The following is a 24,949-nucleotide window of genomic DNA, read 5'->3' on the forward strand; positions in this document are numbered from 1 at the left end:
AGCACCCCCTGTGACCCTGAAAGGGACAAGCGGTAGGAAATGGATGGATGGATGGAATTGTGGAAGTTGGAAAAAAAATCTTATTCATTTCAATGGGGATATCCTGGTAATCTGGGAACTTCGGGAAAAGTGGGAATTGTTTTTCAAGGTGATAAATAGCATCAATGTCCTGAATGAGCTAAATTGGTTGGTGTTGGAATTGTATGAATCGGTTGAGAAATGTGGTAATAGTGACAATTTATATTTGAGAATTAGTCGTACAGAATTCCATGAATTCTAGAAATTCCTTGAAAACCAGAATTTAGTTTTGAACTTGGAATCGTGTTAGTTTCATTGTCCAGGATGAGTGGAATGTGTTAATGGTTAAATGGAATTGTGGAACTTGAAAACAAATCCTATTGAAAATAATCCTGTTTCAATATGAATTTCCAGGAAATTTAGGCATTTTGGGAAAAGTCAGAATTTTTATGAAAGTGATGAATAAGCTGAATTGGTTTATGTTGGAATTGTTTGAATCGGTCAAGAAATGTTGAAGTAGTAACCATTTTTATTTGAGAAATGGTATTGCAGAATTCTGGGAATTTTGTGAAAACAGGGAATTTTGGGGGATTTAAATCCAACTTTGGGTTTTTTCCTGACTAAGATGAATAATTCGATGATGCAACTGTTGAAATAGGTTGAAAAATGTGGAAGAAGTAGTCAAGAAAGAAGGGTGGAAATAAGGTTTGGAAATCCGATAATTCCTGAAAAAAAATGTTTTGGGGAAAATGTATAAGTTTTAAATTCCAGAATGAGTTGAACGTGTTGAAGGTGGAATGGTTTAAATCGATTGAAAAATGTAGGAATTGTGGAAGTGTGAAAAATGGCCAATTCATTTTGAATGGAAAAAATGTCCTGGAACTCCGGGAAGTTTTTGAAAATTGTTGACATAGAGCTTGGGATTCCTGAATAGGCCAAACATTCTGAAGTTTTAACGTCCGTTGTGTCCTTGGGCAAGACACTTCACCCTTTGCCTCTGATGGCTGCTGGTTAGCGCCTTGCATGGCAGCTCCCGCCATCAGTGTGTGAATGTGTGTGTGAATGGGTAAATGTGGAAATACTGTCAAAGCGCTTTGAGTACCTTGAAGGTAGAAAAGCGCTATACAAGTACAACCCATTTATCATTTATCATTTTAACGGAAAAAATGTGTAAGGTGGGCAGGAAACAAGTCCTGAGCCATCTGCTCCTGCTATGAGAACACATTTACGTACACTTCACAGGGAAAAGTCACAAATCTTTGATGTGTATTGGCAGCTGCTGACATGGACAGCCTGGTTGGCATGCCTCCAAGAGAGAAAAGCTGATGTCAGATAGCTCACCTCGTAGGCTCCATGATTACATAGCGAAAGTGAACAGTGTTGTCTGCGACCTCAGTGAAACTTAGCACATGCCAGGAAGGACAGGTGTGTGAAGTGTGCGAGCCCGAGTTAACAGAGCTGAGAAAGTGAGCAGAAATAGCCGACAGTGCAGTCTTTGCATCTGTTCACTGACTTTCAGGTTGCTTTGTTTGGCTTTCAAATTGTTTTTACGATAACACACCATATTGAATTAACAATACACAGTTATTTTCCAAACGTTAATAATTAAGACTAAATGTAGAAAGTCATGGGTTAAAGCAATTACAGTGGTATGTCAGGATACGAGTGCTCCATCTTTTAAGAGGTTTTCGGCCAACTGTTATGCTTCAGGTTTCGAGCAAAAATTTGGATTAACGATATATTGACCTACAAATTATTGCAGATAAACAAATTATATTGCCATTATTTTTATGGGACCAAATTAGGGTTGTCCCGACACCAATAATTAAGTACCAGTACCAAAATGTATATCGATACTTTTCTATACTTTTCCAGATAAAGGAAACTATGAAAAATAGCAATATTGTCTTTATCTTAACAGAAAATATTACACTACATTAAACACTCACAGTTAAAGAACAATTTTACAAGGTTAAAATAGAAATTTAAATGCATTGAAATGACACCGACCCTGAAGGGAACGTCTGCCCTGTGCTCCGCGACTACTGTCTGCACCGAACTGAACAGCAGGACAGTTGTAACAACTACATTATTACCTGTCACTCTTACTAACTCCTTTTGCAGATCTGAATGCTTATTATTTAAATGTGTACCTAAGTTTGAAGCAAAGGTGGTAATACTAATTGCCACATTTGGCGAGGCGTGTTTTAAAGCAGCTGTTGCATATGTGTGTGCGCGTGTGTTCCTTTAAGAATGGCAGTATGTGGGGTGAGTGACGTGAGTAAATGAGTGGGCGAGTTAGGAGAGGTAGCAGTAGCATGTGCAGGAGTGTTAATAGCATGGTGGATGTAAAAAAAGTGACCAAGTTGTAACTAATCGACGGCCTCGTCATTCCGGCCTAAGAGCGGAGCCTTATGGACCCCTTGTGAAGTGAAGGGTGTTACCCTCGACAATACATCGGTCTTGGAGGGAACGTCTCCCCTGCGTTCCTCGACCAAGCAGGAAAGGTGTAAAACAGCACTTACAACGCGATGCCTCCCTGTTTAAAGCGTCACCTTTGTTGTTAGTTTTGAAGCCCAAATACCTCCATATTGCGCTATCCACACCCTCTTTATTAACCAGTAGAATGGTAGTTTTTTGCCATTTGTCCTCTCCAAGATGTTATTACTTGTATGCAATACCGTTACATTTCAAATTTGGTATAGTACTGATTTCAAATGATTAGTATCGCAATACTTTATTAGCACCGGTATACCCTACAACCCTAGGCCAAATTAACTATTGATGTATTGTTAACACAAAATAATAATGCATGTATATCCTTTCAAATGCAATAAACTTGTCTCTTTTGTGTATATTTTAACAATGTAATTGGAATTTAGACTTTAACATCTCCAAGTTAAATAAAACAAACACGTATTAACAATAAAATATTCTTTGTCTGTTAGCAAAATTTGGCACTTGAATAAAAATCACAACTAAAAGCAATAAAATATGTTAATGAAGTTGTGGGAGGGGCAGGGGGGGTCTCAAATACCGTATTTTTCGGAGTATAAGTCGCTCCGGAGTATAAGTCGCAGCGACCGAAAATGCATAATAAAGAAGGAAAAAAACATATATAAGTCGCACTGGAGTATAAGTCGCATTTTTTGGGTAAATTTATTTGATAAAACCCAACACTAACAATAGTCATTTGAAAGGCAATTTAAAATAAATAAAGAATAGTGAACAACAGGCTGAATAAGTATACGTTATATGACGCATAAATAACCAACTGAGAACGTGCCTGGTATGTTAACGTAACATATTATGGTAAGAGTCATTCAAATAACTATAACATATAAAACATGCTATACGTTTACCAAACAATCTGTCACTCCTATTCGCTAAATCCCATGAAATCTTATACGTCTAATCTCTTACGTGAATGAGCTAAATAATATTATTTGATATTTTACAGTAATGTGTTAATAATTTCACACATAAGTCGCTCCTGAGTATAAGTCGCACCCCAGGCCAAACTATGAAAAAAACTGCGATTTATAGTCCGAAAAATACGGTATACACAACCAAAACAATAAATAAAATGACTAAATAAAGTATTGACAAACAAAGTTGAACTTAGATATTGAACATCTAGGTAGAGGTAGACTTGTACATTACTTAACTGACAATCAAGTTAGGACCTTCTTAAACAAAAGTGCAAAGTAACAATATAAACACTGCAGATGTATTAACACGCCAAATGCAGAAAAAAAGTTTAGTCTGGCAGATTCCAAGTAAGGAAACACTAACATGACATGACAACATGACAGCACTTTTAAAAAATGCAAATTTTATAACAGTATTAATTGTGAGCATGTCTTTGGCATGTATGTAACCACACTTTCTATGAGCGCACACTATTTTTCCCCGTTTTCTTTACACAGACCTGGCTTGTTCACCAAACGCAAAGTGGGTGTAGACCATACTTGCCAACCATGAGACCTCCGAATTCGGAAGATGGGTGGGTTGAGGTGGGCGGGGTTTGGTGTTAGCGGGGGGTGTATATTGTAGAGTCCCGGAAGAGTTAGTGCTGCAAGGGGTTCTGGGTATTTTTTCTGTTGTGTTTATGTTGTGTTACGGTGCGGATGTTCTCCCGAAATGTGTTTGTCATTCTTGTTTGGTGTGGGTTCACAGTGTGGCGCATATTTGTAACAGTGTTAAACTTGTTTATACGCCTACCCTCAGTGTGACCTGTATGACTGTTGAACAAGTATGTCTTAATAATAATACCTGGGATTTATATAGCGCTTTTCTATGTACCCAAAGTCGCTTTACATGTTAAAAACCCATCATTCATTCACACCTGGTGGTGGTAAGCTACTTTCGTAGCCACAGCTGCCCTGGGGTAGACTGACGGAAGCGTGGCTGCCAATTTGCGCCTACGGCCCCTCCGACCACCACCTATCATTCATTCAACATTCATTCACCGGTGTGAGCGGCACCGGGGGCAAGGGTGAAGTGTCCTGCCCAAGGACACAACGGCATGGTAAGAGGCGGGGAGCGAACCTGCGACCCTCAGGTTTCTGACACGGGCGCTCTACCCACTACGCCATGCCGTCTTGCATTCACTTGTGTGTGCGTAAAAGCCGCATATATTATGTGACTGGGCCGGCACGCTGTTTGTATAGAGGAAAAGCGGACGTGACGACAGGTTATAGACGACGCTAAAGGTTGTGCCTTTAAGGCACGCCCTCAATATTGTTGTCCGGGTGGAAATCGGGAGAAATTCGGGAGAATGGTTGCCCCGGGAGATTTTCGGGAGGGGCACAGAAATTCGTGAGTCTCCCGGGAAAATCGGGAGGGTTGGCAAGTATGGTGTAGACTGTCGGGTGGTTGTGTTATATTCATGCACATTTGGCACTCTGTGTTGATAGGCTCATCTTGTTTGTCCATGTTAGCTGCTAAATGCTAACTAGTTGCACTGTGTGATGCTAGTTGGCCAGCGGGCCCGCGTCGCCGCACAACGAGTCAAAGACACTTAATAAGGACAAGAGAATTCACCCCCTTCTTTTCATTCCGCTGTGGTACCAAAACATGTCGCTGCCGAAAGCGACGAAACGGGTGAATGCTCTCGAAGTATGCACATGGCGATTAATCGACGCTGGAAAACTTACCGTCTTAATTTTCATTTATGGTCGGTTAATAGACTTATTGAATAACAGGCCAGGCCTACTTATGAGCCTCCCCACCACTAGTTGGCGTAGCGAATGCAACAGTGAACCTCGTACGATCCGACCAAAACATGGTCTTACTTGCTTGCATTAGCTAGAGATCGAGGTAACTTTGTTTTTCCAACAATGAGAGCGAAGACAGTGGGTGAAAAGGGCAGTGAGAAAAAGAAGCGGATGGTATTCATTGAATTAAAGAAATAAATCATCAAAAAACGTGACCGAGCGTCAAGCCTACTTGGTGGAGAAGTTTGAGCATAACACTGCTAGTTTGCAGAATGAGGTGGACATGTATTCATTAAAATACAGATAAGCTGCTAATGGTATGTTTGATGGAGAAGCAGCTGGAAGGAAATACTGTAAAAGTCTAGTCAATGGTGTACAATATTTTTACATTTCTTCAATAAAACTACTGTTGTTGTAGTACATTACATTTTTTTGTTTTTCATATGTTTTCATTTATTGCCTTGACGTATGTGTTTCTTTTTAAAAAGGCATTTTACATTGTGCTGTTTTGAGGGTGGCAAACACGGATTAAATTGTTTAAATTAACTTCAATGGGTGATGTTTTTTTAGCAATATGATTTTTTTATGTACGAACAGAACTAATTTAACTCATATCCCGAGGTTTTCTGTATTTCCAAACCCATTTCTACACTTACATTCACACAATATTCAGGTTAAGCCATATATTCCCTTTAAGACATGTTTGTAACCAGAATCATTAAGAATATAAAGATTTTCCATTTTAATCTGCATATTTTGAAACTAAATGTACTCATCCCTGTGCTGCCACAGTGTGAAAATGGGGCATGCGTGTGAATGTTTACATGTTGGTTCAGGGGCAACCATTATCTTTAGTAACCTGTTTGAAGTTGTGTCAAATATGTGTTACGACATTAGCCGTGATTGGGCCACAGGGTCAGCTGAGGGCATCACAGGGCAGCAGTGGAAAAGAAGAGGGCTTCGCTTGCCTCACAATGGGCTTTTTGCAATTCACAGTGACCCTCTTACACCATTGCTATGGGGCGCACGACATCCGCCATTACTAGATTAAAGTAATCCTCTTTACAATGGCAGACAATTGCTTTATTAGCTGACCACACACAGGATCTTCGACCACCTCTGTAATGGTATTGTTGCAGGGGGCCCCCAGGGTTCTTGGAGGGTGGGTTGTCATTGTTTTTATGTTGTTTTTTTTTTGAGGAATGCCATGCATTCATTATTTCTCCAACCCCTTTCTTTGTATATTTTTTAAACTAGCTGTACTCAGTCTTGTAAGGAAGAGAGGTTTATTTTTTATGGTGTACAATGTAGGGGTTACAGTACAAGTATTGAACAAAGGAATTGAGGTGATTGCACACATTCCTGGAGGGTCTGGTTGATGAATAAATACAAAAAATGGCAACATGGCATCATGACTATATTAATAATGATGTCACAGGGTGTGTTAAACACAGGTGTAGCAGTGTCTCAAAAATAGGAGAAAAGCTACTGCATTGTAGATACATTTTTATATATTACATATTGCTGTCGGTTTCAATTGAAGGTTGTGAATACTGGCTTGTTTGTAATAGGCTGGCGTTGAATGCACAAGCCTTAAACATTTTCAGTGTTGCAAGAGTTGGAACAGTCTGGTACCTTGCTCAAGGGTACGTTGACTGCGCTTATAAGCAATAGGGCATCTCTCCAGCAGCTGGCCCCAATTCTGCAGATTTATTTGAGGTGTTTTCAAGCCTTTCATTCCTCAAGCCAAGTCCTTACTGAATGAGTCACACACATACTTGACATTTCCTCATGCACTGTTCTATGATTATTAAAAGTGTAACGATTGATTGATATATCAATTTTTAATCCTACATTTTAAGTATATCGATCAGTGCTTGGCAAGTTTGCCTCCCAAGAAATAGGTATCAATCCAAATTGGTGTTAAAAGGGAATCGATTGATTTTATCGACTCTACAAAAAGGAAAACATTGGATTAAAGAATGGCAGAGCTTATATGAAGTTTAGCACTTGTAATAATAAAGATTTTAAACATCAAGTCTATTTTCCAATCTCTGACATCATCAAAAGAAAAATGGTGAATACCTACGGTGGTCAAGAAAGGTCATAACAAACGCAAACGCCACAAGACAATAGTGTAATATCTGTGACATGTGTGTCTGTCATTCTATTTAAATAAATGTAAATAAAAGTCTGCTTACAATGGTGCCAATGGGAGGTCCTCTGTTCCGCCAATAAAACTCAATAAGTAACCACCCAAAAAGCGCCAACAATGATCCATTTAGATTTTATGACTCGAAAATTTACCAAGCATTAGTGATATTGGTATTATAAGCGCTAAGGCAGACACAATATTTATAGTGGTGCCTTGCACCAACTGTAGTTACTGACAGTGGGTTTCTGAAGTTTTCCTGAGCCCATGTGGTGATATCCTTTACACACTGATGTCGCTTGTTGATGCAGTACAGCCTGAGGGATCGAAGGTCACGGGCTTAGCTGCTTACGTGCAGTGATTTCTCCAGATTCTCTGAAGCCTTTGATGATATTACGGACCGAAGATGGTGAAATCCCTAAATTCCTTGCAATACCTGGTTGACAAAGGTTTTTCTTAAACTGTTCAACAATTTGCTCACGCATTTGTTGACAAAGTGGTGACCCTCGCCCCATCCTTGTTTGTGAATGACTGAGCATTTCATGGAATCTACTTTTATACCCAATCATGGCACCCACCTGTTCCCAATTTGCCTGTTCACCTGTGGGATGTTCCAAATAAGTGTTTGATGAGCATTCCTCAACTTTATCAGTATTTATTGCCACCTTTCCCAACTTCTTTGTCACGTGTTGCTGGCATCAAATTCTAAAGTTAATGATTATTTGCAACAAAAAAAAATGTTTATCAGTTTGAACATCAAATATGTTGTCTTTGTAGCATATTCAACTGAATATGGGTTGAAAATGATTTGCAAATCATTGTATTCCGTTTATATTTACATCTAACACAATTTCCCAACTCATATGGAAACGGGGTTTGTATGTTGCTGTAGAGGAGTGATCACGTGGTGCTTTTTGTGTTGATACCACCCCATCCGCCCCTCCAAAGCTGCAAACAATGGGAAAAACAATTGATTTCATGGATGCAAAGTTTCCATTCTACACAGTTTATACATACAGTATTGAAACATGAAAAAATAAAAAAGTCACAGTTTTTGACAATAGTCTAACAATTCCTTTGGATTGGTCGAGCTTTCCTCAATGATGGCCCAACAAAAGCAGATTGTCATACGGTATACAGTTGGCACGGTACTCTTAACACAGTGCTTGCGAGTTGGCTCGGACAGAATTTATTTGTGGATTTTCATGTGCCATTTGTTTGATTACACATAGGCATGCATGCACACGCACGCACGTACGCACGCACTCGCGCACACACACACCACTCCCTTTCCCTCTAGTGTTTTTGTGGCTGATAATGAGAGCCTCCTGTCCACTTCTGCATGTGGGGCCCACAGTCATATCGACTGCAATCTGTGCAGCTGCCAAGTAATCCCCCCCAACAACTCCACCTCTTCATCCACCGGAGACCCCCCACTCCTCCCTCCCAACAGGCTTGGGTGTGACAGGACACTGCAGTGCGGCCAGGCTGTGCCATTTATGAGCTCTTACGAAGCCATGAGACGTCACACCTTGATAGATAACCTCATCAATTTCACCCAGTCATTGCTGCGAGGTGGATGGTGGTGCCTAATATTTTATCACTTATTTCAATTTCACACAGTATTTTCCACGGACGGCTGATGATTAACCAGTTTAACGCTTTGTAAACAGGATCAGAGTATGGCATGAAAATTAAATTGAATGTTGCCTGGTGATTATGTGGCTGGAAGTGGTTTAATCTATGCTAATAGCAGGCTTAGCATCTGCTTGTAATGCATCACATTGACTTGTAGCAGTAATTTTATTATTCGAGCCAGTGGTGAATAATTGCCTTTCTTGACCTGCTGGCGTTCGATCAATTTAGCGTATAAGCCTCTATGTGTGAACAAAACTAACTGTAATGTGAATTTCACTTCAATGGCTGTTCGTTTCTGTCAGAAAAGATACGACTTTCTCTGTTGACTGCCGAGATCCTTTCGCCCTCACATGTTGGGTTTGCTTATTTGGCAACTACACGGGAATTATTTTTAGTGCTCCTGTTTCAAGCTTTTAGGACCAGCCTTTCAGCCACCAGACAGGATGGGTGTGGGGCTGCATGTGTAAGCGTGAGGGATTGGTTGGTTGGGGTCGGGACAGCTGTGGATGCAAAATGAGTATGAGTGCACCAGCCGACAGACAAAAGAAAATGGAGTACATTTGAAGTGAAAGACATTGATGGCTGACGAGTGCGGACTCCAGAGGGTTAAATCATAAGGCAGGCCAGGACCAAGAAGGTGACCCTTCTGGACTACTAGACGGAGTAATTGAAATCTGATTCACATTCATTTATTTTATCGCAGGCTCAATTTCACTCTTGGCTTTATAAGCCTTTCCAGAGCGTTAACCATGTTACTCTTGGGGTTTGCATGGCAGTATCACTAAAAAATAGCGGTATAACGATACAGTTTAGTACATGGGTGTACTGATTTCCCACGTTTTGAGCGAGGGACAGAAAGTATTTTTCTCTCTCATTGTTAAAGTCTCCTCCTCCAATGTTTTCTAAGGTTTTGTTTTTCCAAGATAGTGTAGCATAGGTTTGGGCGATATGGCCTAAAATCTATTTTTGTATATATTATATGTCCCTTAAAAGCCTACTGAAATGAATTTTTTTAATTTAAACGGGAATAGCAGATCCATTATATGTGTCATACTTGATCATTTCGCGATATTGCCATATTTTGGCTGAAAGGATTTAGTAGAGAAAATCGACGATAAAGTTCGCAACTTTTGCTCGCTGATAAAAAAAACCTTGCCTGTACAGGAAGTAGCGTGACGTCACAGGAGGTAATATTCCTCACAATTTTCCTTTGTTTACAATGGAGCAAGAGAGATTCGGAGCGTCAAAGCGACGATTACCCCATTAATTTGAGCGAGGATGAAAGATTCGTAGATGAGGAACGTTACAGTGAAGGACTAGAGAGGCAGTGATGGACGTATCTTTTTTCGCTCTGACCGTAACTTAGGTACAATCTGGCTCATTGGATTCCACACTCTCTCCTTTTTCTATTGTGGATCACGGATTTGTATTTCAAACCACCTCGGATACTATATCCTCTTGAAAATGAGAGTCGAGCACGCAAAATGGACATTTAAAGTGACTTTTATCTCCACGACAATACATCGGTGACACACTTAGCTACTGAGCTAACGTGATAGCATCGTTCTCAAATGAAGATAGAAACAAAAGAAATAAACCCCTGACTGGAAGGATAGACAGAAGATCAACAATACTATTAAACCATGTACATGTAACTACACGGTCACATCAACAGCCGTGCTCACCTGCGTTCCAGCGATCGACGGCGCGACGAAGGACACCCATCATCGACGAAGCTCTGTAGCATGAGCTAACGTGATAGCATCTGTCTCAAATGCAGATAGAAACAAAATAAATAAATCCCTGACTGGAAGGATAGACAGAAGATCAACAATACTATTAAACCATGTACATGTAACTACACTGTTAAAAATTCTCAGCCTGGTAAGGCTTAACAATGCTGTTGCTAGCGACGCTAAGGCTAATTTAGCAACTTAGCAACCGGACCTCACAGAACTATGATAAAAACATTAGCGCTCCACCTACGCCAGCCAGCCCTCATCTTCCCATCAACAGCCGTGCTCACCTGCGTTCCAGTGATCGACGGCGCGACGAAGGACTTCATCCGTGGGTTTGGCGGTTAGCATCGGCTAGGCGTCTGCTAAGTAAGTAGTCCTCGTTGTGTTGCTGTAAGTATTGTACTTAGCCGCTAATACACCGATCGATCCCACCTACAACGTTGTTCTTTGCAGCCTCCATTGTTCATTAAACAAATTGCAAAAGATTCACCAACACAGATGTCCAGAATACTGTGGAATTTTGTCGAAGAAAACAAGAGGTTTTTGTATCGGGTCCGATGGGGTCCAACCACTTCCGTGGATTTTGTGACGTCACGTGCATAAGTCATATCCAAAGGAGTTTTTCAACCGGAAGTGTGGTGGGGAATTTAAAATTGCACTGTATAAGTTAACCCGGCCGTATTGGCATGTGTTTCAATGTTAAGATTTCATCATTGATATATAAACTATCAGACTGCGTGGTCGGTAGTAGTGGGTTTCAGTAGGCCTTTAACCATAATAAAGCCATTTCAAAATGGTTTACAAAGACTCTTAATTTGGATGCTGATATATGCGGTATCACTACTATTTGTATTATTTTCTCAAAACTATTAATAATGTACTTGCTAATTTACTATTAATATTAGGTTTATTTCAGTAGCATGGTTCGATCTTCAGAAATGTTGAAATGTAATATTCTTCCGTTGTTTGAATACTTTATATTATTTTGGACGGTACTACAACTTTGGGTATCGATCCAATTCCAAGTAGCTACAGAGGCGGTATTGGTCATAACAATGCTGATGCTGACATTTCAAGTTGTTTTAATATCATTGAATGATTAAATTTGTGATCACAATCATAATCAGACAAAAACACAGGATGGTGGTGTAACAATATATAAAATTGTGTCTTGTTCCCGCTTACTATATATAATATTTTAAGCATCAAGTTGATAGTGCAAAATAACTAAACATAAGCAAAAACCTCTACTGACTCTTTAAATCATTAGGTTTTTGTTTTTTTTTCTATCTGTGTCCAGGGACTTACAGTATTTCGTAAGTTTGTAAACAATAACAAAAAATGACAACAACAAAAAATATTGTGATCATAAAACAATATTGATCTAATTACTGCAGTATTGACCACATACTGTATACTTGGTATCGTTACCGTTGATATTTGTATCAATCCGCTCACCCCTGATAACATTCAAAAGCTTTAGTTTAGTGGTTATCATGGCTTCCTTTATTTTCCTACGTCCTGTAATGATAATGACACTTGTAAGAAGCCTTTTTTGCTGCCATGGAGGCGAGGATTTGTGACTAATTAAAAGCGGCTTTGCACTATGGAAGGACATTAGGCGCTAGCAAGGACGCTACATTGCGTTGAAGATGCATTTGTTCGCTTGTCACTGTTAAATTTGCGGTACAAAGACAGTGTCATCTACATGCATTATCACAACATGACGATAGTAATAAAAGTTATATTGTTTATGTCGTGCAACACTACTTTGCCCTAGTTTGTTTTCTAAGATTTTGTTCATCATTGTCTTTTCTAATGTTGTAAGATGGAAAATACACACACACACACACACACACATGCGCACACACACACACACACACACACACACACACACACACACACACACACACACACACACACACACACACACACACACACACACACACACACACACACACACACACACACACACACACACACACACACACACACACATATCCCAATAATTAGTTGCCAGTACATACCAAACAGTAATTTCGCTGTTCTGTTACACCCCAAATAGATATTGTTTTAAATCTGTTTGAATGTGGGTGAGGAGCACAGACATTGGTCTCATTTTGAGCCCCTTTTCTTTCCTAAAACCCCCTCTAGACCCTCCCAACGACAATATCCTGTGTAGGCCGTTTCATCATGGTGCAATACTTGATAGGGATCAGAGGGTGTCCACTCGGGATAATGAGAAAGGCTGCTGTTAAGTCAGCTCCTGATAGGGGCCTCTGTTGGGACCAAGGGCCTGGACTGATATTGCCTTGACGGAAAAGGTATTATTGTGGGTCTTAAAGGATGCATGGTAAAGGAGCAACAGGGATGTATGTCCTTATTTTGGTGAGTGGTGAAAGTTAAATCTGATTGTTTTATGTTGGGACAGGGTGTACCTGTAAGGCTAGGCAGGGAGTGACAGATGAGCAACCCAATCCCCTCCAACCCTGGAACACTTTGTTGATTCCCCCCTCAGAGCATCTATTTAACTCTGCCAGTAAAGGGAGTCTTTGACGACCATATGATGAATATGTATTATTTGGGGGTTGTGGGGCACTGTCAAGCATGTATGTGCGCTTTATCTTTCTGTCTGTCTGTGCGTACATCCTTTCCAAAATATGGTAAATACAGTAGAACCTGTTTAAGTCTGTTTTGTTAATGTCAACAACTAGTGGTGCCTGAAAAAATTGTTTCGAATCACATTGCGATTTTTGTTCATTGCATTTCTAAGTAAATTCAAAAATGTTTTAATTTTTTAATTTTATTTTTATTTTTATAAAAATGGGTACATTTTGGGCGACATGTGTTGATATTAGGGTTATTAGTATAGTACCGCAATACTAATGCATCATATTCTGTACTATACCGCCTCTAAAAAGTACCGGTCCCCCACCTGTCGTCACGTCACGTTGTGTCATGCAGACGAGCATGTTCGAAAAACCAAACATAAAGGTGAAGCTATAAAACTGAAACGCCCTCAGGAAGAAAATACATACTAGCAGCTAGTATGTATCCGCAGTCAGCAGTGTAGTAACTACTTCTAGATCACTAAATCTTGTCTCTATGATGACTAGTAAACTACATTTATTTAAAGTATTATCCCTGTAGGACGAGTGATAGCTATACATGCTTCACTACACACCGCAGCACCCCGGACTCAATACACTGGATGTGCCACAAGTGGTCTATAGTTAACAAAGTCAAGTCAAGATTTCACTACGTCCAATCATTAATTATTAAGACCGTCATCTTAACTTTGAACACACTGCACATATGTGAATGATGGCATACTTTTTTAATCAACAGCCATACATGTCACACTAAGGGTGGCCGTATGAACAGCGCCAACAATGTCATAAACCTGTGCCATATAGTAAAACCAAACCAAACAACAATGACAAACACGTTTTTGGAGAATATTTGCACCGCAACACAACATAAACACTACAGAACAAATTCCCTGCAGCACCAACTCTTCCGGGACGTTACAATATAAACAAACGCCATTGGTGGACCTACACCTAACATCCACTGTAATGATACCAAGTACAATAGCGTATCTAGTCGATACCACTATGATTACATTGATATTTTTTAGCATCACAAAATCTTATTTCGTTTTTTTAAAATGTATATTATGTTTATAAACTCAGGAAATATGTCCCTGAATTACCATGAATTGATTAACGTGGACCCCGACTTACACAAGTTGAAAAACTTATTCGGGTTTTACCATTTAGCGGTCAATTGTACGGAATATGTACTGTACTGTGCAATCTACTAATAAAAGTTTCAATCAATCAATGGACACACGAGGACTTTGAATATGACCAATGTATGATCCTGTAACTACTTGGTATAGGATTGATACCCACATTTGCAGTATCATCCAAAACTAATGTAAAGTATCAAATTACAGAAGAATAAGTGATTATTACATTTTAACAGAAGTGTAGATAGAACATAGATAGATAGATAGATAGATAGATAGATAGATAGATAGATAGATAGATAGATAGATAGATAGATAGATAGATAGATAGATAGATAGATAGTACTTTATTGATTCCTTCAGGAGAGTTCCCTCAGGAAAATTAAAATTCCAGCAGCAGTGTACAGAATTGAGATCGAATTTAAAAAAGTAAATAATGGGGGTATAAATGGAAACAAAATAGAAAAATATTGCAATAAAATAAAAACAAAAAGCATCAATGAGAATACAAATATAACAGTAAAATAAGAATATAGCAAGAGAAACTAGGCATTAGTGACCATGTTATGAAAGCGTATTACACTGTTATTGTTTTGCATCCCCCGTCATTCTAGTACCCCCCCTCCCTCCCAGAGAGGAGTTGTACAGTCTAATGGCGTGTGGGACAAAGGAGTTTTTTAGTCTATTAGTCCTGAACATGTTGAAACAAAAAAAAAGCAGATATTAACAGTTAATGAACAAGTAGATTAATAATTAATTTTCTACCACTTGTCCTTAATAATTTTGACAAAATAATAGAAGGGAAAATGACACAATATGTTACTGCATATGTCAGCAGCTAAATTAGGAGTCTTTGTTTGTTTACTTACTACTAAAAGACAAGTTGTTTAGTATGTTCACTATTTTATTTAAGGACAAACCTGCAATAAAAAACATATGTTTAATGTACCCTAAGATTTTTTGTTAAAATAAAGCCAATAATGACATTTTTTGTGGTCCCCTTTATTTACAAGAGTGCCGGTACCGGTACCAAAATATTGGTATCGGGACAACACTAGTTGATATGGCAATGCATTGTTAACTTCATGTTAATTGTTAAGATGCGTTAAAACCTAGTCATGTTGATAGGTTTTCAATGTAGTGAGTCCCAGGGACCCACAGGTAGTGACTTGAGTGGGTCCCTGGGAAAATTAATGGGTCCTCAATAAAAATAAAAAATACATTCTTAAATGAACTCCTTTCATTATAGTATAGTATGATATGATATTGGTTATAATTAATGTTTACATTCATTTATGTTCAAAACGTATCTGAAATTCCATTGATTTAAGTCTACCAAATGATCTTTTGAATGCAAACATAGCTCAACTATTGTTAAAATCATTATATTTTCCCCCTTGTTATTCTGTACGCTGATGAAAGCACAGTGTATAGCCCAGTGGTGGGGATTATTCCGGTTTCTTGAAAGGGGTTTTAGCAAAGGGTCAGAGTGCACCCACTTGATATGGGCCCCAAGAGTCTCATGGGTAATTGTCAGTGCCTAATAAACTTTCCCCCCTCCTTTCACCCAGATCTAGGGAGTGTGCAGGGCAGGATGTGAAAGATCAGAGACCCTTGGAGCCATGATCTTGGAATGGTGCGTGGGAGTTCATTGCGCTTGCTCCTCATCCTTGTGGCATGATAATGCAGACCCGGGGTGCAACAAGCAGCCAATTTCCCTCCTTATGTTGCGTGACAGTACAGGTTCCTTCTCCACTTAGTCAGGCTTTTGTCATTTTCTGTGAATGGTGATTAGGATAAATATAGGCTTGGACTACAGATGAGGTCAGGGGGGTGGTAAGGCATCTCATTGCAGCATTGTAGGACCAGTAGGATTTGGAACATTTCAAACATTGTGTAAAGTCATAACTCTCCAAATACTTTCACGACCATGACAATTTACCCATTGAGCTTTTTCAAGCAGGAATAAGGGAGCAATGTCATAGAAATTGATCCATTGGTTTGAATCCTTAGTGTCTTAGACCAGACATATAGCCTGCAGGCCTTTGTGGCTTTGGCCTCCTAGTCGACTGGTGCTGTCAGTAACCCCAACCGTGACTACAAAATCACTCTCTATAGCTTTAATCCAAAAGGTTACGGAGTTTAGGAGAATGGAATGAAAGGGGAAAATCCCATGCCTTCAGGTATCAGATGTAAAATGGAGTGTGGACGTATGTATCTGGAAAAAAGGGATGTAACTACACTTAAATGCCGCAGGAATGGACTCCAACTGAATAATTTTCCGCTTTCTGAATTCAAAGGGGCTTCCTTATGTGAATGGGGTTGATTTATATGTCGTACAAATTTGTATGCAAACCTGGTTGTTACTTCACAGTGAAATGTATTTATGCATTTGGTAGGGAAATCTGTGTATTATAATGTGTTGAGCAATTTACATGGGCTGCAACTTACGATTATTTTGATAGTCGATTAGTCAACGACTATCTTAACGGTTAGTCAATTAATCGAATAATAAAGCGTACACATATTTAAAGGCTCACATTTTTTCATTGAGTTTTACATGCAGCTTAAGTTATTTTAGGCATGTGCTTTCAAACAATACAATATACCATTCATAAATAATAATTTTTACTGTAACTGCTGCTCATTCAGCTGTTACAAAAATTAAAACGACTACCAGTTACAAAAATTAAAACGACTACCATATTTTTCGGACTATAAAGCACACTTAAAATCCTTTCATTTTCTCAAAAATCGACAGTGTGCCTTAAAACCCAGTGCACCTAATGTACGGAATAATTCTGGTTGTGCTTACCGACCTCGAAGCTATTTTATTTGTTACATGGTGTAATGATAAGTGTGACCAGGAGTCACATATATGAGATACATGTAGACTGCAAGATGATGCCAGTAAACAACACCAAAACTTTAAATCGTCTACTGAAAATATATAACATTACACAAGGCGCTCAAAAATCTGTCAAAATGTTTTAGTACGACTTTGGTAAGCTATGAAACTGTACTCCTTGATGGATTGTCAGAGCATTACGGCTACAGTAGTCAGACATACTCTGCTTCAACATACGGGTATTATTGTGGTGTGTGTATAAGGACCGCAAAATGGCACATAGTAGCAGACATATTATTTGGCTTTTTGTTTCGCAATATTATGCAAAACCAATGCTGATGTGTATTTGGGATCTGCATAAGTCCTGAAAATTTTTAGTGTGTCCGCCTTTCTAGTCCTTGCAGACACCGTAGTCGATAAGCTTCTTTTTTTCTATCCTCTTGTTATGGGGCACTGTTGCCATTTCTAATACAAAGTAGTGTAAAGTTCTAATTTATATCTGTCAGTAGACTTGCTATGGAAGCGCTAAAAACTACTGGTGTAGTGGGTTTACATAATTCACCCACGGAACGCGGTCGGACGGTTTTTCACGGGACACACTTCCGGCGTCGTTGTTGCACTAGTGAGCCACGGATGAGGAGATGCTGCTCCGTTATTGATTTAAGTAAAGTCTGAATGTCATTAAAAAAGTTAGTTTCATCTTTTGATACTTCTTCAACTCCAGTCCTTGCACACTACACCAGTACAACAAAGATGATGGGAGAAGACGCTGGCAAAGTGGTGCCACGTAAATAAGACCGCCCACAAAACGGTGCATCCTGAAGCGACGGTCAGAAAGCGACTTGAAGGTGATCTGTAAAACATAATCTATGCAAGATTTTGACCAAAGAACCAGCATAACATGTTATGTAGACCACAATCATGATATGACCCCTTTAATGCGCCTTATAATTCGTTGCGCCTTTTGCATGAAAATACACCTGAATAGACCCGATCAATATAATCCGGTGCGCCCTATGGTCCGAAAAATACGGTAATAGTATGTTGTCCATTTAAAAGAAAGAAAAGGCAAAGAGCTAAATATTTGTTTATGTATTAAAAAACAATTAAAATAGCAGCAATGAAAACAAACAACAAAACACCAAATCTAACTTCCTCTAAAAGAAAAGCATTTGTGAGGGCGGTCGCATCTCTCTCCGCTCCCTCCTTCCCTCCCTGCTTGCTCTCTTTGTTTTTGTCTTGTTTGAACTATTTTGAAGCCTCTTTTCTTGAGCTGTCCTCAAATCTAAACATCAAAATGAATTTGATCAACTGGACTCTCGACGCAATTGACACAGTCTTTTCGACAAGGAAAAGAGGCTCGGGGGAGCCTGGCTGCCCTGATGGAACCATTGCTGCGGGGTACGTGAGAGATTCCTGGAATACTTGGAGAATCATGTGCCTCTCAGTCCTTTCCATCGAGGACGTGGAAGACATCTACCTATTTGGAGCTGTGATCGCAGGGCATTTGCTGATTGGGCTGGGCATTGCTCTGGTGTATCGTCAAATTCGGAAGACGATGGCAGCCACTCAAGGGGCCAACAGGCTGTTCAACGCAATGGAAGGAATGGGTCGTGCTGTGGGATCACAGACTGGAGCGATTGCTGATTTGAATCGCAAGGTAGATTCGATCTTGATGATGTTACAGAAAGAATAAATTGGAATTGTCAGAGCCAGCATATAGAGCAGGAATGTCATTGTTTTGACTGCTCGAAGAAAAAAAACAACATCTTAATCTACGATTTGACTCCCTCGAATGGCCTTGAGGAACAGGCTGTTTGAAAACACTCCCCCGAGGACTCCTCAAAGATAGACGCTTTTGACCTTTCCCTTTTCTTCAAAAGCACCTGGGTCGGACTCTTGAACTCTTGAACTCTTGGGGCCGGCCTCGGCCCATAAAGACAATCCAACATCTCACCCAAGTTAATTGGGCATACATGCACGCATATACCCTTCCCCAATCAACGCCTTCACCACTGCTTTATTCCTCCGGGGTTGTGGGGGCTGAGCAGCGCTTAACAGCAGCTGCTGGCCTCCAAGGTCCTGTGGATGACTTTGTTGCGAGTTTGTTGTGATTAAATGTACCTTGTTTATGTGTGCCATGCTATGTGAGGTTTTTTTCCTCGGACTCAGTCTGGACCATTCCTGAGGGTCCAGCCTCAGACTGATATTTTTTTTTTACTTCCACCCTCCCCCCAATGTCACCTTTTTCCCACCTTTTTGAGGAGCGCCTAAGTGAGGCTGATCCGTTGGCGGTCCCGTCTTGTCTCCCTGTAACGTATGTCTGCTCTTAGCGGGATTGTGCCGAAAATGTAATTTCAGTTCTTATGTGTCTTGTACATGTAAGAATGGACAATAAAGCTGATTGATTGATTGATGATGTTTAAAAAGCTGCACACTGGTATATTGACTATTGATTAACTCTTGGCAGTTTTAGCACTCTTAACAGACTCAATGTGTAGAATGATATATTTGATTCATTCTGAAAATGTTGGCTGTTTAATAAATTGTATTTTGAATCTTATGCTACCTTTGCATTGTGTGCGTGTGCATGTGTGTGTGTGCGCACGCGTGATTTGCGTTTGTTATTGTGCCTTTTTTACGGCACTGCATAGTGACGCTGTTTTAAAACATACTTCAATTGATGTAGACAAAGTTTAGCTGGCTGACTTTGGCTAAAATGAGAGTTAAAGTTATTTTTCACACAACTTTGTTACACATTTGTTGTCCGCATCCAACCTCCTAATGTCCGACATCATGTCTCCACTTTAAATGCTCGCGTATCACAGATGTACCATCATAAAAACAAGGTCCGCTTTTCAAAATGAGCTAGATGTTTATGTTTTTAACAAGAATAACAGGAAAATGTCCTCACACCGAAAAAAAGCAAATGATGACATCATGATTATTGTCCACAAATGTAATTGTCGCCAACAAATGTTGTTGTTGACCGTGTCGAGTAATCGTTGCAGCCCTGTTGTCCAATTTTGTTAAAAACTAAAACGCTAATAACATGCTATCATGTTATTTGAGCCTAATCAAGCCTTGCAATGTAAATAAGTAACTGCCCGGACATTGAGGAACCAACAAAAGCTGGCTGAACTCGAGCCCAAAGCCAAGACAAAGAGACTTAAAAACTCTACCCTGCATACTGTATAATGACACTATCTAATTAAATAAGTAATACAGTCATATACCAGAATGCTAATAGTTTCCATGCTGCTGTTGCCCTGAAAATGTTTTTTTTATATAAAATACTGTCTGTTCTTTTCATTTTTTTATTTGTGTTTGTTTGATATTCATTGTAAAGTTCAGCTGTTTTTTCAGTGGGGCCTTGGCTCCACTGCAAGCATGAATTAATAAAGTCAAGTCAAGTCATAATACCACCATGGACAAGAACATTTGCCTGACATTTCTTCTAAACTTCAACATCTCTTTTAATCCCGCAGTTCTAAGAGACGACTTCCGTCAGACACCCAGTGATGTGGTGGTTGCAGCGGGCGAGCCAGCTGTCATGGAGTGTATCCCTCCCAGAGGCCATCCTGAGCCAACCATATCATGGAAGAGAAATAACGTCCGGGTCAATGACAAAGATGAGAGGATTACGGTAGGTTGGCTGGTGGTTATCTTACTGTATGTCCCTACATGGATATTAGGGTTGCCACCCGCCCCGTAAAATACGGAATCGACCCGTAATTGGGACTGAAATGTTGCATCCCGTATTGAACCAATACGGGGCGCGGTTTCTTCTGTATTTTCCTATTTGTCCCATGCGTGTGTCACACACACACGTGAACACTGAATTCAACAATAATGAACAAAATAAAAGCTAAGCGGACCCCCTTGTGTGGCTGTACATGATACATCTGCTTCGCTCTCCTCTGTGTCAAATCCTCTCCGACTCCGTCTGCCTGCACGCAGCACGCAGCCCCGCCCCTCTGCGCTGTCTGTCATGATGGTTGCCTAGTTACGCTGCTGACCGCACCAGGATGCACCGTGTGTTTTAAAACATGTCTACAGCAGATACTCTACCGCGTCCTCAACCTCAAAAGAGAAAACACCTCCAAAAATATGCACTTTTTCTCCTTTTTTTGTCTTCATCTTTGCATTTGGGTTCACACAAAAAAAAGTGTTTCATTTTACTATAGTTCTCTTAAAGTGTCCCCAGACAGGCTTTGTTACAGCACTGTATATGAATGTAATACAGTATATGCTCAAGTTCAGTCTATTCAGCCTTTAACATGTATACACACAAGTGTTTCATTTGTTTCCTCTTAAAGTAAAAGTGTCCCCAATCGTTACATTTACAGCACTTTATATACTTACATTTCATTTAAGTATTGTCCTCTTTCAGTAAAGGTGGCCCCAGACAGGCTTTGTTTAATTTACAGCACTTTATATGTATAGAATACAGTAGGCCAGGCCTATATGTTCAAGTTCAGGCTAGATAGATAGATAGATAGTACTTTATTAGTTACGATACATGGACGTAATCATTTATCTACACATGTATACACAAGTTCAAGTGTTTCATTTAGTTTTTTGGGTGTTAAACTGACAATCTTTGTTTAATTTACAGCACTTTAGCAATGTTCATTGCTAATAAAGTACTATCTATCTATCTAATAAAGCACTTTAAACTTTAAGTATGACTAAATGCTTTCTTGACTTCCCTTTCCTTACTGACCACCAAGTGACCCCAGGGACCAGGGCCCAGAGGCTAATATGACGTGTGAAATAATGTCAATTAAATCAAAGCATTTAGTTTTTTAATATCAAGATACACATGTTTCTATGCATTTCAGGGTTTTGGGGAGCCAAACCCTCAAATTTCTTTCGGCCGTGCAGTTTCATCTTGCCGCCGTGAGGAGTGTTCCTTATTTCCAGTTCTGAAAGGTGGCAACCCTAATGGATATGTTAGATATGTTTTTTTTTATGGCAGATGGGTTGACAATGTATAGTTACTCATATTTTTGTGCAGATTTCTGGCTTTTTATGAAACTGTGTTGAAGGTATTTGTTGAGTTTAGATTAAAATAGTCACAGATAATTTTATGAAAATGATTACTTAATTTCAAAATAATTTATTCTAATGTCCGAAGTCCTTGAGTACATTAGCATCATTCGTTTAAAGGGGTCTAATTATGCAAAATCTATTTTTTGCACCTGTTTTTGTATATTTGGGATCCCAATACAGTGAGTGCATAACATTTGAATTCCAACCACGAGGCGTTGAGGAGGTATTTAAGAAACAAATGTGCCTCATTACAAACAGGCCATTTGAGATTTACTGTTATTTATGCCAATATTGATTCGTTACTTCAGCAGATATCTCCATTCTTGGTTGAGGTTTTATGGGAGAGTTCTGCGCGAGTCCGCCATTTTTATTTTCTGGTGTGGCTGTTGTAGTTCAAACAAAAAAACCAAATACCTTTACTTACTCGTTTGTCTGTATATTTATTATTTATGTATTTATTCAGTGTTATGTTACAGATTAAGTACAAACATGTATTACAAATTGCTATAATCGGTAAATGGATTATACTTGTATAGCGCTTTTATAGCTTCAAGGTACTCAAAGCGCTTTGACACTATTTCCACATTCACCCTTTCACACACTGATGGCGGGAGCTGCCATGCAAGGCCCTAACCACGACCCATCAGGAGCAAGGGTGAAGTGTCTTGCTCAAGGACAAAACAGACGTGACGAGGTTGGTAGAAGGTGGGGATCGAACCAGGAACCCTCAGGTTGCTGGCAGGGCCACTCTCCCAACCACGCCACGCCGTCCCCAAAAGGGGTAGGATTAAATAGACTCTGCTTCTTCCTAAATAGGCTCTGCTTCTTCCTACTCCTTTTCGGACATGTTGTAATTAGAAACTGGAAATTTGTGATGTATCATAGTGTAATTGTACGCATATTCAAAATTGACTAAATAACCTAACCATAACCATGTAATGTACTTCTCATTTTCAGATGCGAGGTGGCAAATTGATGATTTCCAACAGCAGGAAAAGTGATGCTGGCATGTATGTTTGTGTTGGCACCAACATGGTTGGAGAGAGAGACAGTGATCCAGCTGAATTGGTGGTGTTTGGTAAGTCATGTGTCGTTTGTTTGTTGAACAATTTGCCTTGTGGATCATTAAAGTTGGTCTAAGTCTAAGTCTAATGTGAACTTGTGACATAAATATTCAACATAGGAACATTACTATTACCATAAAATATAGTAACGTTAATGATTGTAATGTTGGCTCTGCTGCTATGAGGCCAAATGTAGCTTCCTTTGTTTTCCTTTTTCTCTGGGATGTTTCTCTTGAGGGTTGCACAGTTTGAATCCATCTCACAGTTCTAAAGCAGAAGATGAGTGCTTCCCTCCTGGCTGCCCTTTGCTTTGCTCCTTTAACCTTTTGGCTTTTTTCCTTCTACACTATTTTAGGTGATTCTCTCAGCGGACCAACAGCAGCATAGTTGCTCTGGAAGTCTGTATTGATTCCAACAAGCAGAATAAAATGTATAAATTCTTTTCGTAAACAACCAGGCCTTCTTACTTAAGGTTTTAGTTTTAGATCATACGAAAAAGAGGTAAATGAAGAGCAAAACATGCTACTTAACTGAACAATGAGTGTACAAATAGTGTATTAATTCAAAATGACTTTGAACAATCCCAAATAATCTTTAATAATCTGTGTGGTGACCTGGGGCCTCATGTATTAAGCGTGTGAATGCACAAAAACCTGGCGTATGCCCTTTTTCACGGTTAGGTTCAGATGTAGCAAGAGTGAACTGAATGGAACACGTGTGATGCCTCATGCCAACTTCATGACTGGCATACACACATTCTACATGTTGTGGATACTTTGGCGACACACAGAGGTGGTTGTTTTGGCTCTGTCAACATTTGATTTAAAAAATGTAAAAGATCAAGGCAAGGACACAAAATTAACTTTTTCGCCCATGCATTTAATGCTTCATATTCATATTTATATTTGTGAGGATGTCTAATAATTTATCTAGCTTATAATTCATGCTGTGCATTTATTGCCTCATTTTATTATTTGTGAGGAGCCAAATTAATTTGTTCAGGCGATCATTTGCTACCTATTGCTGTCACAATGTGTTCTTGTGACTATAGCACAGCTGGCCAGTCGGTCTGACAGTAATAATGGCATCAGAGACGGTGGATGAATGGCTTAACTTTGGATCATGTGGTTGCTACCACATGGAGCTCTCCTGGGTTGTAATAATAAATTGAGTAATCAAACAAGAGTTTAAGTCTTTTGTATCCTTTTTGACAGCGCTGGCATGTTTAAATTTAAGATATTTTAAACCAAATATTACATACTTTTCACATGAAACTAATCTGGCTGTGAGCAGGCTACTGCATGAACACATTTTCACTACTTTATCTCCAGTCCCCTCGCCTGTTTTGGCCATGTACATGCTTCTTCTTTTTCACATTCTTCCTGATGCAGTGCAACTTATTTCTTATTTGTTCCTGTGTGCGATGCTCTGACTCCACAGCATTGAAAGCCTTGCACACTTT

The 24,949-nt window shown here is 39.5% G+C and overlaps 1 protein-coding gene across 4 annotated transcripts in view; it reads left to right on the plus strand.

Moving 5' to 3' along the window:
- Window positions 1–24,949, plus strand: part of LOC133650232 (roundabout homolog 2-like) — a 232,147-nt gene that overhangs the window by 63,763 nt on the left and 143,435 nt on the right. For all 4 annotated transcript variants that reach the window (XM_062047236.1, XM_062047237.1, XM_062047238.1 and 1 more), the window contains exons 3-4: window positions 20,857–21,014; window positions 23,381–23,501. In XM_062047236.1, the coding sequence (XP_061903220.1) occupies window positions 20,857–21,014; window positions 23,381–23,501 (279 nt within the window). The remainder of the gene's footprint in view (window positions 1–20,856; window positions 21,015–23,380; window positions 23,502–24,949) is intronic.

This window comes from Entelurus aequoreus, linkage group LG05, assembly GCF_033978785.1.
Source record: "Entelurus aequoreus isolate RoL-2023_Sb linkage group LG05, RoL_Eaeq_v1.1, whole genome shotgun sequence".
Lineage (NCBI taxonomy): Eukaryota > Metazoa > Chordata > Actinopteri > Syngnathiformes > Syngnathidae > Entelurus > Entelurus aequoreus.